This window comes from Lepisosteus oculatus, chromosome 11 (assembly GCF_040954835.1).
Source record: "Lepisosteus oculatus isolate fLepOcu1 chromosome 11, fLepOcu1.hap2, whole genome shotgun sequence".
Lineage (NCBI taxonomy): Eukaryota > Metazoa > Chordata > Actinopteri > Semionotiformes > Lepisosteidae > Lepisosteus > Lepisosteus oculatus.
In genome coordinates, this window is record NC_090706.1 from 22,473,837 (window position 1) to 22,494,305 (window position 20,469).

The 20,469-nt window shown below is 38.9% G+C and overlaps 1 protein-coding gene across 1 annotated transcript in view; it reads right to left on the reverse strand.

Annotated features, from left to right (window-relative positions):
* LOC107077650 (collagen alpha-1(XXIII) chain) overlaps positions 1 to 20,469 on the reverse strand; it is a 72,651-nt gene that overhangs the window by 44,143 nt on the left and 8,039 nt on the right. The window contains exons 4-7 of the mRNA XM_015349565.2: positions 12,783 to 12,854; positions 11,638 to 11,754; positions 662 to 688; positions 137 to 163 (exon numbers count right to left, since the gene is read on the reverse strand). Coding sequence (XP_015205051.2) covers positions 137 to 163; positions 662 to 688; positions 11,638 to 11,754; positions 12,783 to 12,854 — 243 coding nt within the window. The remainder of the gene's footprint in view (positions 1 to 136; positions 164 to 661; positions 689 to 11,637; positions 11,755 to 12,782; positions 12,855 to 20,469) is intronic.

Below are 20,469 nucleotides of genomic sequence, written 5' to 3' on the forward strand. Positions count from 1 at the left end.
CATTTGCTGAAAGTAACTTATGTTGCTGTAGATTGAGAAGTGAAACTTGTAAATTGATGGATGAACTGCTGACAGATGGGGAAAAAATCAATTGTTTTTTTTTCTGAACTCAGATCCTTGATAACCAAACTCTTACCCTTATTCCTGGAGGCCCACGGGGTCCCTACAGATAAAAAGAGCATCAGAGCAAATTCATATTGTGTACTGTGTACTTGTGTACAATTTCAAAAGAGATGTAAGAACAGTAAGCCAGGAGAATGAATTATAACTGTTTTACTGTACATTTAAGGCAACAGATTGTAATTTGGAGCTCATTTGTGTTTCTCTTTCACCAAGTTCAGAGTTGTTAAAGTTTTAACATTAAACAAACCTGTCACCCATAGAAAAACATCAGATATATACATAATTCACATTACAGACATTTACTGTATACAAAAAGCCAAAACAATACACCAGTTAGTACATACCAGTTAGTCGTCGCAGATAGAAACTATGTCATCTTATCTTATGAAGTTTATTTTTTAAAAAAACACTGCACCATTTAATTTGCTATGTAAATACTTTAACCAAATAATAAATACTTTACCCAAGATGAAAAAATCTGTAACATATAAGGATGGTTCTCCAGTTATTAAAAGTCTGCCATAAAATTAGCACATACCTCAATCCCATCTGCACCACGAAGACCCTAAACAGACAAGAGAGATTTCCACTTACAACGTCTAAAGACTTGCAGGATTGTTCACAATAATAGCAATCATTGGTTACATCTGCATCCTGATATTGGAACTCTGTTGTCCTTTAGACAATGTGTGCTTGTGTGTCATAACATTGACTGGTTCCCCATACAGAAAATAGTCCTGCCTTTTGCATTATGCTTCCAGGGTAGGCTTTAGGGTGAAGTAAAACTTAACAGTTGTAGGATCTTTTCTGAGGATGGATTGATAATTAGTTGCTTTAAAACAAGTCATTATCCCTGTAGAATAAACCTACTGTAGGACCTTGAAACCTACGATATTTTAAATATCAAGATCCAAATACTCTTGATATTTAAAAGAGGCAGGAGCTACCTGCTTAAAGAGCAAAATTTAAGTTGAATGATTGTGTTATTAATATAATCAAAATAAAAAGACTAAACTTAAAAGTTGAACCTCACAACATTCTGAAATTCTGATCAGTTTCTAGTAAAGCTCTACTTTCATCTCAGGCAGGAATTCAAAGTTAACACTAGGTGCCAGTGTTCTCCAAATCAACACAAAGGAATGCAGCAGTATCTGGCACGCCATTAAGAACAAGTGCTTGACTAGTTGTGGCTCACACTGCTTTTGCGATTGACATACTTTTGGATCTCTCTTATATTTAAATAAAACCAGCAGAAGGTTCTTTTAGCACAGACTCTGGGCACTTACTATACCACACAGGTGACATTTTGGGGTTTGCTAAACACGTGTGACTGTACCTGTGATCGAAAGGGGAGGGACCCTAATATCAGGGTGTGATTGAACAATGCATCTTATACAACCATTTCCTGCACAAGTCTGGGGCAGTTAGCTCTGGCCCAACCCAAAACTTCACAGGGACACTGTCAAGAGTCAAGAGCCCTTGTTAAGAAAGTTTCAAAAAGCCCCTGCCGAGTGGAGTACTTGTGCTGCTCTGGAATGTGTCTTTTGGAGTTAGTTTTTATCTGATGTGCTCTGGGTGTGGGTAGACAGTTTTGAATGTTGTAATCACTAGGTATATAAAAAAAGGCACTTAAACAATACTAGTGTTGGTTGTTGTTCTGTACATACAGTGATTTTGAGAGATAAATAGAACCTATAGCTAGGGAAGAAGGGCCCTAATTGTTAGGTGGCATAACTGTCAGCAAAACAAAGGTATTTCTTGCATTTAGGGGTCACAATCTGTACCTTTACAATTCTAACTCAATATGACATGTATTATTAAATTAAAATTGATAATTCATTTTCACACCTTCACTGAATTTTGATAAAATCTAATAAAAGAAACACAAAATATAACCTATTTTTTTTAGTTAACCATTAGGACATTTTTATCACCTGTCAAAATAATCTATTGGCATTTTGTATTGCATGCACATATACCGTATAAAGAGTTTACTGGAAAAAGCTCATCTCATTTGATGTGATTCTCAGCTTAAAACCAGCTAGCCACATTGTTCAAGTCACTAGGAACAGACACTGATACTCTTGTAATTATTAAAACATCGAAATAAAGCCTTTTTCCCTTCCCCAATGCCAAAGTATTTTACCAACAATTTTCGTTCTAATTTTCTATGCTGTATAATGAACATTTGAAACTATGAGTTGCAGATATTGCAGTTTTTATCTTGATAATTTAACTCTAATGTACGGAAGCGCATTGCTGCCACTAAGTAAAAAAAACTGCCTCCTTATTTCGTAATAACGAATTATCTTGTAATTAGGTGATAGCAATGCTTACGTCGGTTTATGTTCAACCTGTTACGTTGTGCACTGAATCCATGTAGAAGCTGCAATGAAATTGGTATTTTGGTTTAATGATTGTGTCCAGCCCTGCAGAAACTGTACAGATTTCGACTGGGATTTAGTCATAATGAAATCTTGCAATTTTAAGCAAATATGAACAGAATCATTACAAGCATGAGGACCAGTTTGGTGGGATTTAGAGATCAAAGCAATGATAGTTCTGTTATGAACAGTTACACATGCAATCACTTACACTGCTTAAAACTGTAAGTACGCATGTAACGATATACTGTAGGTATTGTAATGGACACGGCCGAAATTACAAGTTGTGCGAGCTGGTTGCCAGTGCAGTGATGTAACCACCTTTCCCTATGAATAGCAGTGGCCTCAGCCGCCGGGTTGAGGGGAGATCTCCCTTAAGCTCAGCTGGCTGGTTCCCTGGTGAGTGACACAGCGGTGGAGGGCCGACCAGAGGCGGGAGCCACGAGAGAGCAAACTCACGAGAACCCGAAACGTTATAGTATTAAAGGAATAAAAGGTTTATTACATGCTGAAAAGAGAAGAAAAGAAACACAACGTTTTGGCTGTGAGGGCTTCACAGCTGAAATATTTTGTTACTTTTTTTATCTTTTTAGAATGGAATAAACATTTGATAAATAAAGAGAAAAAAGCATGGAATAACTAAAGAGAAAAAAAGTAACAACATTTTGGCTGTGAATATATAAATTAATATTGTAATTAATTTCTTTAGATATGCGATTCCATATTATATTCCCTATTTGTAAGTCTAAGACTGTAAGTCTAAGGATGTTATGTCTCAGCGACTCCACCCCGCCCCCGGCAGATTTCTCCTCCCACTGTTCCACAAACACCAATCATAGGAAGTCAGGTCCACATACTGTATACTGAAACAGAAGCGCACACGGCAATGAACGTCAATGTGATATATCATATATAATATTTATAAATATATATAGTATTTGTGTAATATTTTTCTTAATCCAAATTTTAAGTTAAATTACTCGTTTCTGAAATTTGTACAAAATATAGATGTTCTTAATGTGGATGTAGACCAGTGAAAGAGGCACATTGTGTTCGCAACAAGCTATAATAACAAACTGTTTCTACACATCCGGTATATTGATAAGTTGTTCTCCAATTACTGACCATTGTAAAAATAACCCTTCTTCACTCCTTTGTTTAACTTAAAGAATTTCATGAAGAAATCCTTAATCATGAAACTATCATGTTAATCTAGATACATACACTCACGCTAGAGTACATTTTGCCAGAAACATCCTCCCAGAGTGAATCTTTGGACTGCGCAGTACTGTATTGTACGATATACTGTTTAAAGTTTAAAATTTAAAATTGAACGGTTGGCTGATTACTGGCTGCTGAAATTTGGATTAGAACAAAATATACATTTTCTCAATGCAGATGTAAACCTTGTAGCGGCAAGGCTTATTAATAATACAGGACTTAAGTTTGCTGCTCCCTTGCCAGTCTCTCTCTCCCTCATCTTAGTGATGCTGAACACAGGGAAGCCATTTCACTACCATTTAAGGTATTTTTCTATCTGATAGAGTTTCCTGATAAGGAACAAGTCCCAAGGCTGAGATTCTCCAGCCACCCCAATGAATGGTCATCTCTGGCACCTTACTGTCTGGGAGATTCCAAGGGAGAGTCTCATCCCAAGGTTTACAACCCTAAGGTCAGAGAGCATTGTTACTCATCCTCAACCTTGATCAGCCAGTCATCCTACCTGGTAGGGCAGGATAACCCCACGTCTCAAATGCCCGTGGAACTTTCAACCAATGAACAACCGTAGCTCCTCCAGATAAAAGAGGCAGCACAAAGCCCAGAAGGTCTCCCTCCAGGACATTCTCAGACTCATCTTGGACAATCATGACAGCCAGTGTGTCTGAGTACCAGGACATTACTTTGTTCTAAGAATCAAGACCAGAGGTTGCCTGCATGTAACCAAAGGATCCACCTGAGGTTAGCCCAGCAGCAAGCCACATGAATCGCCGGTAACCCACCATGAATGGTCACCTGATCAATGAGTGAACTACGGTCAGAACTGTTGACAGCTGAATCCAAGAGTTTAGGACTAGCGCTACATCGGGAACGAACCGGTCTAAAGAGTGTGACTTGCTTGGACCCTCAGTCACTTTTCATGCACAAACTCTGCTAGTTCAGCCAGGACTAACTAGCTGGTCTTTAGAGAGTCACTGCCAGTGCACCGCAGCAGGAATCTCTCCCTCCTTCTCCGACACCTCCAGCCGTACCAGGACTGCCTGGCACCGGGCCAGAGGACACCGATTGGACACTGCAACAGCCTGTTGCTGTTCCTTTGTGTCCGCGGGAGATCTGAATCCACATAGATTGGATGAGTATTCAACATTCAGCATTACAGCATGGTACTTCAATTGTTACCTCAACCCCAGTTGATATAAATTCCTATGGGTGATGTACTTGCTTTTGAGTATCTAGTATAGAAGTTGTAATCAATGCTCATTAATGAAATGGTATAAATGAATGGTACAGTATACTGAATGTATGTGTCTCTTGGCATTTGTAACTCTTTGTTATTAAATATATACAGATGCAGCCATTCAAAATGCACGGTACAAACCCGCGGTACGGTAAACTACCCACAAGCCACCGCAGGGCACAGCGGTAAGTGATTGGCTGGCCAAAATGACAGACTGGGGCACTCGTGGTGCATTGGTTGGTAGTGAAAAGATTTAATCATTTAATCTCTGTACTGTGCACATTTTAATCTGCTTAGTTTTGAATATTTATATGGAATTTTACCACTAAAGGGAAATTTTAGTAGCTGAGCATAAAAAGAAGAAGAGCATAACGCATCTGAAGGTCATAAACGATATTAATTTAGGAACATAAACATTACTGTATGTATGTAAACTGTACTGTGTATGGCTGGTCTTGGTAGTTTAAAAAAAAGTACACACCAGTCTTCCATTTCTCCCTAAACATTTTAAGCATGAAAGTTTTATGAAACGTTACCCAAATATGTGATTGCTGTATAGAATGAATTTTAATTTAAAAAAATATTTAACATGAAAATTAAGATGTTTACATCTTCCGCTTGAGAACAGTCACCCTTTGCTACCCAACGCAGAAACAAAGCCACTAACTAGCAAAGAGAGGACATTAGCTAGCCAATATGATAAAGAAATAAATGATTATTTTGTTTATTTCTTTTGCACATTTATTTGAACATTTCCATCGATTGTACAAGCACTTGGAAACTGTCCAATCCCTAGTTCATCAGGCATTTTCTTTTACGCTGCGGGCATTCTCCCGGTCTAGCACCGGTCTGTGTCTGTGTCCACTATAACAGACAATCTCCTTTGCTTTTAACCGAGCGTTTAATAATTTCCTAAAATGAAAATGATTTACTTTATTTCCATCACGGGATCAATAATGTATCTATCATCTATCTACATAAACTATCGGACACAATTCTGGGGTCTCCCCATACCAGAGATTATGCTAGGGCTTCAGAATGGTGATTGGCTGACACCATCTGACACCCCTCTGATTGGAGAAAAAAGACGTGCTGGTTTGCTATACATACTGTACCAGGAAGAGGATTTCTTTCTATTCGAAACGTGTATTTTAAAAGTTTAATTAAGAAGTAAAAACCTTACAGCGTACACAGATTTCTAAACTGATCAGGATCGTTATCTTTGTTTTATGCATAATAATGTTCACCACTCTGTCCAGCAAATTAATAATAAACTTTATTTTATATAGCGTTTTAAACGAATAAGTAATTATTTTGCTCATAAACCTAATCACTTCTACATAAACACAGCGTAATTGCTCTCTGAAAATGCCTTTTCTTTTTATTTAGGCTCAGATTTCAACTATAGATCGTATTATTAATAACCATAATAACGACCAACCAACAAAAACAACCATATAAACATAATACCAACCAAAAACATAGATAACAACCACAATACAAAATCAAATATATCAAACCATTAAACTCTCTCAAATTCCTCCAATTATCATAATCCCGCCCCTTATGCAAAACCTCCTCCCATCCCAGTTTTTCCTCTTTATTATAAACAAAATCCACCTCAATTTTCAACATAAAGCATTACACAAAATCAATAACTCAAAACTCCATACTCAACAATGATAATTCACAAACAGCCAGAACATGTAGAAGGCTCAGCAGCGCCTTTATTTCTTGAGGTGCCTCAAGCGATGGGGGATGCCAATACATGTGTTGGTGAACTTCTACCGCTGCACTATCGAGAGCGTCCTCACCAACGGGATCACCGTGTGGTATGGCAACACCTCTTCGCGAGAAAGAAAGGCACTGCAGAGAATGGTCAATATGGCCCAGAAGATCATCGGCGATTCACCGAGATTAAAAAGCTCTATGAGGACCGCTGCCGTGGTAGAATTCTGGCCATCACAGAGGACAGTCACCACCCCAGGCATGAGCTCTTCACCCCACTGCCCTCAGGCAAGAGATATAAGAGCATACGGACACTTACCACTAGATTCTTCAATAGCTTCTATCCACAAGCAGTGAGACTGGCAAACACATTTAGCCATCCCCCTCGGACCACACCTACACCATCACCATCTACCTCATTGTAATTTATTTATTGTACATCTCCAGTCATTGTTTACACGTCTGTATTGTTTACATTCAAACTGTCTGCATGTTTACTTGCACATTGTCTCTTGTTTGTTTGTACATTGTCTTGATGCACTGTTTGCACTTTGTTTTGTTTTTTTACACTTGTTTTACAATCGAGAGACTTTCTGTAAGTAAGAATTCCATTGTACCAGCACTGGTTACATATGGCAATAAAGTTCAAATTCAAGTTCAACCTCATTTCCATAGCCCCGCCCCTTATGCAAAACCAGCACCCCTCCCCTGTTCTCTCTCTCCGCTGGCGTTTGTAATCGTTTTTATTTTTAAATACATTTTAGCAAAGTAATGTATTTTAAAAATCTGAAGATTTCTATATTTATGTCTTTATTTAGTGGTTTCATTAGTGACAAAGGCTAAACTTTCTTGGAAAAATGTCTTTTATGTAAACCATGTTTGCTATTAATTCATTTAGGGCTAGAATATGTTCATTGTCTTCCAATGAAAGAAGGGTTCCTTTCGCCGTAGTCGAGTTGCCATTAGAAGCTTGCCACGCCCGGACTGTTACACCAACGCATTAGCATTTTAAAGCGATTTCATTGAGGAGCCTAGCTTTCTTAACTAATAAGTACTGTACTTACTGGGTTTTTGAGGGGGGAGGTGTCTTTTGCTGGAAATCTCGCCCTGTTCTACTTTGAAAATACCTTTGAAACCGGTTTAATTCATCACAGCCAGCACTCCCGCATAGAGGGGGGTTGTATTTGCAGTGCATCTGTATACAGTAGATGGGAAAGCCAGAGCAGACTGCTACGCCGCCCACGTGTTATGCTCTTCGTTAATGTCTAAGCTGGAACACATCATTATATCTAATTTTGTATTTCTTTAAAAAAAAATCGTTTGCCCAGCCTAACAGTATTGTTGTTATTGTTTTTAACCTGTAAAGCGCTTTGAGGAGCCACCTTTAAAGGCGCCATATACAATTAAGTAAATTATTATTATTATTGTTAATTTGCTGGACAGAGAGGTGAACATTATTACACAGAAGACAAACATAGCGATTTACGTTGCATTATGCATTGTGCTGCTGTAATACAGTTTTAAATAATTAAAGGTCTAAACAGTATCAGCTTTATTTATGGGTTTTAAATAAAGGCGATTTAAACATGATTTAAATCAATATAAATGTTTATATTGTAACGCATAGGTGACTATTCATTGTTATTAAAATGACTTAAATTCGATCATGTTGTGATATTTAGAAATATACATTTGTTTGGTGTGAGTGAAGTTTTATTTAATCTCTGAGCCATACTGATTCTTATGGAAGCCAGTTTCCGCCAGGGAGTAAAAAAAAACACTATGGTATTCTCTCCGATGCAGTGCAGTTAAAAACATATCTCTGATGCTGTTCCTAAATGAATATCGTTTATGACCATCAGACGCTTTATGCTCCTTTTCTTTTTTCCAGTGGATTGAACAGGGAGAGGCATTTCATGATGTACTTTTCACTGATGAAACAACAGTGGCTTTGGAACAGTTTTCAACCATGTTGTTTTATAAAAAGGAGAGATATGTGAACAAGCAAAACCCAAAACAAACATGTATGCCATACGGCGTACGTGTTACTGAAGCTAAAAGTTTAGCTTTTGTCACTAATGTAACCACTAAATAAAGACATATAGAAATCCCTACGGTACAGACTGTATATGGCTGGTATTGGTAGTTTAAAGAAAAAATACACACCAGTATTCCACTTTCTCCCTAAACATTTTAAGCATCAGAGTCTTACATGTGGTTATTTCGGAAACGTTTGTACGTGCTCCTTCTGACCATGTTACTGTTTACTGTTACTGACCATATTAAGTTTAAGTGCCTGTGGGCACGTTTCCTTTCAGTGGGTGTGGACCGTCTTTCATTAGAAGGTTAGTATGTTCTACTCTGAGAATGTAGAGGGGGTGGAAAGTGCCCGCGGTCATTTAATTAGTATCAAAATTCGCACTGATTCCCTTGTGAAGATACGGACATAAGAATATTTGTGCGTGGTAAAAAAAATGGCATAAAAATGACAAAGTGAAGGCTGTGAAAACATTCACAATGTACTTTATACACAAAGCAAGTGTTCTCACAACTCTAGGAGGTTTCGTGAAAATGCTATAGGCATGCCAAAATCGTTTTTTTTTTTTAATTCAAGGTGACTTTGCCGCAGTTTTCATTTTCAGATTGTGAATCAGAAAAGGCATTTAATTAAACACGCAATTGCAATTTTAATCAATTACTGTATTGATTGAAACACACATTCTGTACAGATACAGTACAGTCACATTCTCCTGTCGTCCAGTGGTGTAAAACGAATTAGCAGGTGATTGAGATAACAATGCACCGCCCACTGAGTGGGATTCATGATAAAGGTGGTAGGTTGTGTACTTTTGTCCAACAGAACAATCTTACTTTTATAAAATATACCGCCTTTTTAATGTTTAATGATTAACATGCTGTAATACACTGTTTAAATTTAAAAGTCTAAAGAGTATGCAACTTAAATTCTTAATTGAATAAAGATTGTCCTTCAGCAGTGATCGGGATTCGAAACCGACGTTTTCTGGTGACAGCTCAAATGCTGTACAGGAGAGGGTAACCTTTATTAGCTCCATCTGGCAGTTTTATAAGGTGATTCCGGATACTATTAACAATCTAATTTGCATACGGTATACTGCGACACGCCCACCGTGTTATACTGCAGCATACCCCGCTTGTTTTGAATGGCTGCATCTGTACCTTTTGTATTCTGCTAACCCTCACTATAAGATCTGTTATGTTCATATGCACATTTGATATATTAATAAATGTATTCTCGTGTATTAGTATCCGTGTGTGTGCATTGCTGAGATATTCCGCAAGGTCAGTTTTCTAATAGCCATCAAATAATCACTTTGTGACTTACTGCTACAATTAATAATTGTCCCAGTAAATGCACAAAACCCCTACAACCTGAAAGAGACTCATTGTGTTCACAATAAGCTATAATAGTAGACTATATTTATGTATTTGGCTATGTAAGAAACAAACCGAATGTAATGCTCTGACTGGGCTTTGAATCATCTGGGTGCAGTGCACTACACTTCAGTCCATTGCCCATTGCCACTATAAGGACAATACAAGTTTTAAATAAATGGATATTAAACTTTTTCCACACTTGTGATATTTTAGCTGCTTAGTTACACGATTCTATATTAATATTACTATCAAGTGGTATTAAATCAGCACAACATTTTTAACAATAACAGCAAGTGGAGTTCTTACTACTGTACGTATTCTTTGAAAAGGATAAAACATTATACAGTTCCTTTTTATGAAGTACAGTATATAAACTTAATATGTAACCATGTTAAAGTCATAATCCACCATAAGTAATGATGTTAAAGACTTTGATAAAAATATTTATGAAGAGGGTAGAATACTGTTCTGTATGTTTTCATATTAAGCTATCACTACCATCCACTGTGCACAGTACATAAGATTACTGTGTGTACACTATTACATTACAGTACAGTTTTTGTTTTCTGCTACCAAAATTTACCTTTGGATTTCATAATGTGAATGTTAACCTGAAAAAGGCACATCACATTCAGTATAATACAGTATAATAACAGTTTAAAATTAACGAAAGTCTAAAGAATTTACATCATTACAAAAGATTGTCCCTCAGCATTGACTGGGATTCGAAACTGGGCGTTTTCTGGTGACAGCCCAAAAGCACCACACTCCCCGTTAAGCTTTTACAGCTCCACCTGGCAGTTCTACAAAAAACTGTAGTCACATTACTGAAAATTTCTAAAACGCTGCAGACTCCTGCAATCTACCGCAATCTCGCACAGCCATTGAACTTTGAATTACTGCAGTATCCCTCGCGCGTTCTGAATGGCTGAATCTGCATATACTATATACACACCATGTATTCTTAAAAGACAGCTGCTATGGGATTAAATATTTTTAAAGCTGAAGCGGAAATATTTAACCAAACTTTAATGATTATGAATACTTTTCAGGCTAATATTATTTAGATATGAAGCTTGCATCAAACAAGTACTATTTTACAGCTTAGAAAGTGCCAGTGTTGGACACATAGTATTTCCTTGCTTACATGAAAAATAATTATCAGTTTTTCAACATTTTTGAAAGCTAGTTTTGGTTTATTCAAATTAAATAATTTAAGTGACTTTGGGTAATTATAACTGTTGAACACAAACCTTTGTGACAAAAGTGTTGTTGCATTATCTGTGAGAAAGATATGTTAGTATGGTTCTCCCATACAGATGACAAAAAGATGTTGTGACCCTTCTCTTTGGTTCTAGAGTTATTTTAAAGATAAAACGGTAAACAATTCATGTCTATGTGAGAACATTTAACTAAACCATCAAGAGATTACAGTATGGTTTGAATATATGCAAAGTGGATTGTCACTAATGAAGTCACTGAACTGGACTGTTAAATGAGATCATGCGACGTGAATACTGTATCTCTTACCGGGTCTCCAGGAAGGCCACGGGGCCCATCTTTCCCTGTGTTCCCAGGAGGTCCTCTGGGACCTGGAGAACCAGGGGGGCCAGGAGGACCAGGGGGGCCAGCCTGTCCTTGATCACCCTAAGAATTAGGGAGAGAGAGCCATCACATACTACCAACAATAATAGTGTTTATCACCAGTAACATTATTACATATTGTACAGAGAAAGCACTCCTGTATTAATCTGGAACTACTATTATTAGTATTCTAATAAGTCACAGAAGTGGGTCTTCTTAGCAACGATTATGTTTCAGAACTGTTTGTGCAAATTTGCAGTCACAAGCGGACAAACACTGGAACTATGCACAGTTCACCGACATTTGTTGTATTTCACTCTAGTGATACTACTACCGAATTTTTAAAAGGACCTGCAGACCTGAGTGGAGTAATTGATTGGTTTTATGCCTCTTAAAGTCTTTCACTTTGAACTTAATTTGGTTGTTTCAGTACCAAAACATCAACAACTCATAAATAGATTACACTTCATGAAAATTTAAAGTTTTCAGAATGTACAGTACATCTGAGGTTAAGAAAACTCTAGCAGAGGTATCAGCTTTGCAGATAAGTAAATGTACTGTATACTATACTCTGTAACATTTGAATAATTACTTGATACTTCTTCTACCCACCTTGCAGTTTTGGCCAAGCTAAATTGTTTTTAATATACATACCTGTAACTCCACAGGTCCAGTGTGCTCGTAGCCTGTCTCACATATTACAATATATTTCACAAAGAAGTTTGGAATTTACCATTTTTAGAGGCAAAAGTGGGATTTTTCCTTAAACCATTCAGATCTTCTTTTTAGAGACAATTATAGTACATTATTTTCTAAAGCTTAGCATTTGTACCCAAGGGCACTGAGCAGCACTGAATAATGATGCTGTTTTCTGAAGTTGTAAAAAATAATCTGTAAAGTTATAACTGCATTTATTTTCAACAAGAGCAACATCAATTTTTTTAAAGAACAAGCACATGCTTTTGTATAATATCAAACAACATGCACAGTATACTCAGCAATGCAAGAAGCTCTAAAAAGGTGAGATACCAGAGAGAGACATAAAGACATTAGGACAGAGCACAGGCTGAGACACAAGTGCATAACTCTACCTTTAAAATCCGCCGCTGAAAGCTAGGCTGATCAGCAGAGAGAAATCCATGGTCGAAGCGAGGAAAGACCATCTGACCCGAAAGATTGATGGTGAACAGAAGGGAGGTTGAGAGGAAAGCCACCAGAGGATGGAGACACAGAAGAAGGAAACCAGAAGAGAATATTTTGTACAGTAGTAGTAAAGAAGAGGGAGGTTCAACAGGGCCCTACAATGAATAGCATGGCAGTTTCCTCATTCATTATTTCCAGTGCTGCAGAGAACATATATTTTTCAGTCAATTAAGGAAATGGTAAACACATGTTATGTAATTTCAGTCTCTGAAGCAACAGTATGAACACTTGAAGCTGAAGTTCAGGTGCTGCTGGTATGCTCCAAGCTGTTTATGCCTCCACTGCCTGGCCTTAATACTGCAGTTAAGAAAATAAGAAGGAAAAATATAGGGTGCTGATTAAAGATAAAGAGGAAAATGAGATTTAGTTATTAGAATAAGAGGCACAGGTGAAGCATTTCTAAGTAAGGCCAGTGGTAGAGAGCCCACTGTTATGTTCAGGACAAACCTTCACTGTGAGAATCTGATTACTGAGCAGAGCTGCAGAAGCACTCAGGCGTGGAAATCCCTAGAGACACACAATATACAATATTGATGCTTGCTGAAGCTGGAATAGTGTCCTTGTAAAAGTGTGCATAAACTACAGCAATGTTAAGAACTCTCATCCACAAAACAGCTGTGTAAGTACAATTGTGTCACCTATGAACTAATACCTTAATAGCTGCTAAAATCAGAAGCAAATGGTTCTAGCAAAATGTTGGTAACCTTTTTTCAATATCATGTGATGTTGATCATGGGTATGGACCACTCCTGTCTTTGAAGGCCTCAGGGCTACTCTGCCGTTGATCTTGTTCAGAAAACAGATAAAGAAGTCTAATTCATACTTTGTTACTCTTAAAAAAATAATTAATTTAACAAAAACATACTTATTTTAAGACTGTCGGTTTGACCATTGAATATTCACTGCAGATAGACTATTGTTATTAGAGATAGACAGATCATTGTTTTGTGAGGCCCATACCGATCGCTGATTTTCTGTCAGCAGGATCGGCCGATACTGATACAATCCGGGTCGGGTGGGTTGGTGTGTTACTATCCAGCCAAAGACATGGTGTGTTACTATCCAGCCAAAGACACAAAAGATGGTATGAGCTAAAATTGTTTTATTAACAAGTGAGACAACGTTTATTTCAATCAACTCACATGAAGTAACAAGCTGCAGTCTAACAGTTTTTCTATAGATGAAGATGACCAAATGCCATAATCTGAAAAGTATTTCCGACCAGGAATGGCTCTACGTGAGATATCAAGTGGCAGAATCCTACATCTTCAACAAGCGAAAATGGTTGGTTATCTACCGCAATAAATTCCATTATTTTGGTCTTGATTCATTTTGCTTTCGGGCTATTTCTGCTGTACCTCTGTTAATTCTCAAATGTCGCCTGCACTGACGGTTGTCTCAATGTTGGTGTAGCTTTATCCCTCTTTGCTAGCTCAGGTTAGTTGAATTGAAATTCTTTATGTTAATTCCCCCACAAAACATGTTAGTTTTACAAACATTGCAAATATCATTGGCTTGATCTGGATCAGATATTATAAAAAACTGCCAGACGGATGACATGTTTTCATTCCATGGCAAATGGCAAAATTTTGGCTCAAATATTTTGCGTCATAGATCGGCTCTCAGTATCAGCCAAATGAAAGGAACATCAGCTGATCACATATTTAGAATGTTATGCCGATTCTGATTTATAGCCAATCAATCCTTCTACCCCTAATTGTTATTCTTAGTTTAACAGCTTACATGCTTCCCTCTTCTCAGAGCATACTCCATTTGCTGCCTGTCATTAGTCTGAAGGGACGGAAGTCATTGACCTTAAAAGCTCTCACCTTAGCTGAGAGACATATGTTTTTCTAACATCCAGGGTATGAAAATACATAAACGCAAGGAATTTGTAATCTTTATATATTAATATATTGTACCTGGTCATACCTGATTACCCTGTAGTTTCATAAATATTGTCATTAATTAATAAAGTCACTGTAATGTGACTAGACATACTGTATAGATATATAATAATTTTAAAAAAGGAATTCAATTCTGGGATATAAGGTTGTCTAATTACATTTACTCAGCTTCATTCCTTAGAGAAAATCAAATTTTAATATGACTGAGGCATACATTCTGACTTTGCAAAACGTAATTTAGCATTTAAAACCTTTGGGTGACTGTTCAAAAGCCAAAATGTGTCTTTTCATAGTGACAAATAATATTTTTCTTTGCATGCACTGACATAATGACCAATTCTTAGTGTATAGTCCAAGAGAAGAAAAGCTCAGGAAACATTTGTGTAACAATGATGCATGACCAGGTCCTTTTTCTTCCTAACAGACTACCAAAGGTCATGAGAAGTCACCAAATCATTACATCAAAATTAAAACCTTCATGTCTGGTATTAAAATACCATTTTAATGACTTTTAAAGAACTTTGTCTTTCAAAATAGAGCATAATGAAACACTTTCCTACCTAAACAGTCTGCTCGCAGAGAGCAGAACGATTTTTCCCCAATCGTCTTCAGTCCAGCCTTTAGCACAACTTTAGTGGAGTTTTGTTAAAATCAAACTAGGGTCTGTCTTGGCCACTTTCTCTTTCACTTCCACACAGCTATTACAGTTATTTACAATTGCTAACAAGTGTTTTTCAATACCGAGTTCACTTTTCAAAACTCTTCACACAGTTAACACAATAGCCCTCTATGTGGACCAAACCATGAATGATTTTTTCATTGCTTAGACACAAAATGTATTTGGTGAACATAGTTTTCAAAATTAAATTAACTTCTCACTCAAGCTCCACTACCAGCAATTTGGTGTATTTTAACAGCCCAATTTGCAAATGCTTGCATATTCTGTCTCAAAACTGATAACACTAAATTTCAAAACCCAACATATATAGTAAAATCCAAGGGGATAGCAATTTGCTAAGTCGCAAATATATTTGAACACATTCAAAGCACAGAACAAAGTTCTAAAAATAAATGTTACTGAGACAAACTGCTGAATGAAGTTATAATAGACCAAACACAGTTGATTCCCATCACAGTTGAAAACTTACCCAGGTGCTGAGAGACTTTCAATTCCATAACCATCTCATAAAAAGAGGAAATCTTTGGAATGATTTTGCTCAACATAGACCCAGCAAAAAACGCAGGAGTGGGTGAAAGACAAATGGCTGGACGATGGAGAGGAAGAGAGAGAGGAATTCGAATGTGTGGTGACTTTCACCGCAAAAGAAGATCATGGCCTATTGTGTCTGATGAGATAAGAGCTACCATAATAGACCATGTCATAAATCATGGTCTGTCATTGAGAGAGGCTGGTCTAAGAGTTCAGCCAAATCTTAACTGCTCAACTGTCGCATTTATTGTACGAACTTTCCAGCAAACCAACAGGTAAGTTATGCATTTTACTGAAATGCATACAGTAAATATTAGCCTCTAGAACCACTGCTAATGTGTAATTGTATTTGTTCTCAAAGGACTCAATGACTACCTCCCTCAGGGGGAAGAGGAAAGACGTTCAATGCTGAGCAGGACAGGGCCATTGTGAACATGGTCATTGCTGATAATGCAATCAAACTTTGAGAAATTCAGGCGAGTGCTGGCAGATAACACTGTTTTTGAAAATGTTCAAGGTGTGAACAAGCCTTACAACGATAGCTCAGGCCCTGAGAAACATCACATCGGCATGAAGCAACTGTACACTGTTCCTTTTGAGAGGAACAGTGATCGTATCAAGGAGATCAGGCACCAGTACAGTATGTGCAGGTAAGGTGTCTATTCAACAGTAATGGTTTTGAACAAGACTTAGGGCACTGATGCACTCATGGAGGTGTAAAGTGTGACCATTGTCCACATGATCAGATGTCCCTCCTGGAAGCAATGGAAGCCGGATGCCTGGACATAATAACTGGAGAAATGCAGAAGAACGGGTAGACTAAAACCTGCATTACTGTACCTGTGACTTATAGTTTTGTTTTCAGTACTACAGTACAGGTTTTTTTATTACTGTAAAGTTCTGTTGCATGTACTGTGGTGGTTCATTGTATATGCAATGTGCAATCCTGTTTTGTAATGGAACGTAATATGGAATATAATATGGAACTGCGTATCTAAAGAAATTAAAAATGATATAATTATCATTATAATTATATAACTTTGTTCTCCCGCTACTTTACCTTTGCCTACTGCCCTGTCTCTCTCACACCTGAAGAAGGCTCCATGGCCGAAACGTTGTGTTCTCTTTCTTCTTTTTTTCAGCATGGAATAAACCTATTACTTGTTCCTTTGCAGCCTACGCATGCTGACGCAGCTACCCACCTGAACTACTACCGCCTACAGCTGCTGCGACCCACTATGCCTTCCTCCAAATCTTTTTCTAGATCTCTTCGTCATACCTTCTCTTCCTCCCTGGGCCACTTGCCCGCTTCTCTCACTAAACCAGCATTCCGTCTCTTCACAGCTATCTGTTCCAAGACCAGGCTTTCTAACCACCTTCTATTCCTTTACAGATGTCGTCGACATAATATCATCCCTAAAGGATTTCGCCTTAAATTTAATACCTTTTCTTTTGACTCTGATACCACCCAGAGTAACACTCAGAGACTTCTAAAACAATTTTCTAGGAAACTAATGCTCTCTACCATTTTCTCCCTCAAAAAACAGATTATCCTTTCCGACAACATCATCAAAGAGGCTAAGGAATTTCTACGGCTGACAGCTCCACATCATCTTCCCTTCATAACTAACCTCATTAGATCTCTCAACTCGAAACTCTACCAGTTTCTCACTACAGAGAAGGACAAAAAACTCAGTCATCTTCTACAGAAGAAAACCATCAACACCCCGAACACCCTCACCAACCCTAACCTTGTTGTCACCATACCTTCTGACCTTTCCCTTTCACAGGATGAGCGATCCCTCCTCAGCAAAGGGCTCAGTTTTGTACCAGTTCCCAGGAAGCTGGACATCCCCCAGACCAATGTTGACCTTAACCGCTTTTACCACAGGATCCGTCTCAGAGCACATTTTGCCGACAATTCCTTTTCACGAGCAGCTGATAACAACCCGGTTATTGATGTCATTAACAACATTAATCCCAAACAGAGCTGTTGGACTCCCTCCTCTGGCCGTTTTCCACCAGTTGATTATTTCATCAACCAATGCACTAATCAAGCTCCCAAGGCACTCTCTATACCCAGTAAACATAGGTTTAACCTCACCCAAGGAGAAAATCAGGCGCTCCAGTCTCTCCGCAACAGGGATGATATCGTCATCAAACCAGCAGTGCTGTTGTGGTGTGGCGTAAGGATCTATATATCTTTGAAACCTCTAGACAACTAACTGACACTTCTGCCTACCTCCCTCTCCAACAGGACCCTACCACTGACAACCAAAAGGAAGTGGTATCCACCATTTCTCTTCTTATCAGCAGTAATGAGCTCCCCCAGGAGGCAAACCGGCTCATCATGGAACATCCACAGGTATCTCAATTTTACCTCCTCCCCAAAATCCACAAACCGGACACCCCTGGACGCCCCAGTTATAACTGTCCAACTACTTACATCTCAGCCTTTCTCGACAGCCTCATGAGACCGCTGGTTGAAGATCTTCCCTCATACATCAAAGACACCAACCACGCGCTCCAACTTTTTAATGATTTCCAATTTCAGGGTACCGAATGCTTCATTTTTACCATGGACATCACATCTCTGTATACCGTCATTCCCCATAATGACGGCCTTACAGCCCTCAAGCACACGCTGGACAAACGCACAGTGCTTGATCCACCCACCCACACCCTGGTACGCCTTGCAGAATTGGTCCTCACACTGAACGCATTCTCTTTCAATAATCTTTTTTACCAACAGGTCAGTGGAGTTGCCATGGGCACCAGAATGGGACCCAGCTATGCCAACATTTTTGTCAGCTGGGTAGAAGAACGCTTCTTTGCTTCCTACACTGGCTATGTCCCTGACCTCTACAAACGATATATTGATGACTGCGTCGGTGCTGCAACATGCTCCAACGATCAGCTTGAATTCTTCCTGCACCATTTCACCAACTTCCACCCGTCCCTCAAATATACGGTTAACATATCTTCCACCACTCTTCCGTTTCTAGACATCCACTTGTCTATCAACTACCCCCGACTGTCCACTTCAGTTTATTACAAACCCACGGATTCACACAGCTACCTCCTGTACAGCTCATTTCACCCCAACCACACTAAAAACTCTCTTCCTTTTTCACAGTTCCTTAGGTTACGACGATTATGCAGCGACGACATCGACTTCGAGAACCAAGCCCTCGAAATGTACTCATTTTTCCATCAACAGAGGATACCCCAGCAGTGTGATTGACAGGGCCCTTGCCCGAGCCAAAAACACCCCCTGGACCATCAACCCGATCAGGAACTCCCGCCGTAACAACCGCATTCCTTTGGTGCTTCCTTACCCCCCTAACACACTTCCTATCCCCAGGACCATTAACCACAACTTTTCCATCCTACAGGATGATCCCTCCATTGGGGCCCTCTTTTCTGATCGCCCTATCATCTCATATCGCCGACCACCTAATCTGCGTAACCTCCTTGTTCACAGCTCCCTTGACCGCCCTCAACAACCATCCACACCAGGCACTTTCCCTTGCAACAGAGCTCGCTGTATCACCTGCAAGTACACAGCCACCACCACACTCATTCAAGGCCCCTTCAGGACAATTCTGGATCACCCAGACAGCATCTTGTACCTCCAGCAACCTTATTTACTGTATCTCTTGCAGTAAATGCCCAGCCATTTACATTGGAGAAACAGGAAGGAGACTCGGAGACCGCTTCAGAGAACACGTCAGGACTGTGAAGATTAAAGGTCTCTCCAAGCCCATTGTTTCTCATTTCACCTCTGACGGCCACGACCACTCTAATCTCTCCGTCTGTGTTCTCAAAGACGGTTTTCCAAACTCATACATCAGAAAGACGTAAATTATTCTGCAGCTAGGATCACACATTCTCCCTTCCCTTAACGACAGACTACTGTCCTTTTACATTTTCTCCATTCATTGGAAGTTTCATTTCACACCTCTCTGCACCCATTCTGACTTCACACCTCTTGATTGGCCTCTCTTTCTGTCCCCTGCTCCCACCTCTCACTCCTCCTCCCTCCCAACCTTTGTTCTCCCGCTACTTTACCTTTGCCTACTGCCCTGTCTCTCTCACACCTGAAGAAGGCTCCACGGCCGAAACGTTGTGTTCTCTTTCTTCTTTTTTTCAACATGGAATAAACCTATTACTTGTTCCTTTGCAGCCTATGCATGCTGACGCAGCTACCCACATGATATAATTATATCCATATAGCTCAAATTACAGTAGTACACTTTCTTTGTAAACATCTGCATCAATTTGACTCATTCATCCGTGATTACTTGGAAACTTCTTGCCTGCCCATTTCAGCTACAATTTAAGTTGTCAAGCGGCGTGTTGGTGGAACAGCTTAGGCATTTGCCTTGCATGCTGGAGGTCAGGGGTTTGAACCCAGCTGTCGCCTTGAGTTTTCTTTAAACAAATAAATATTTATTT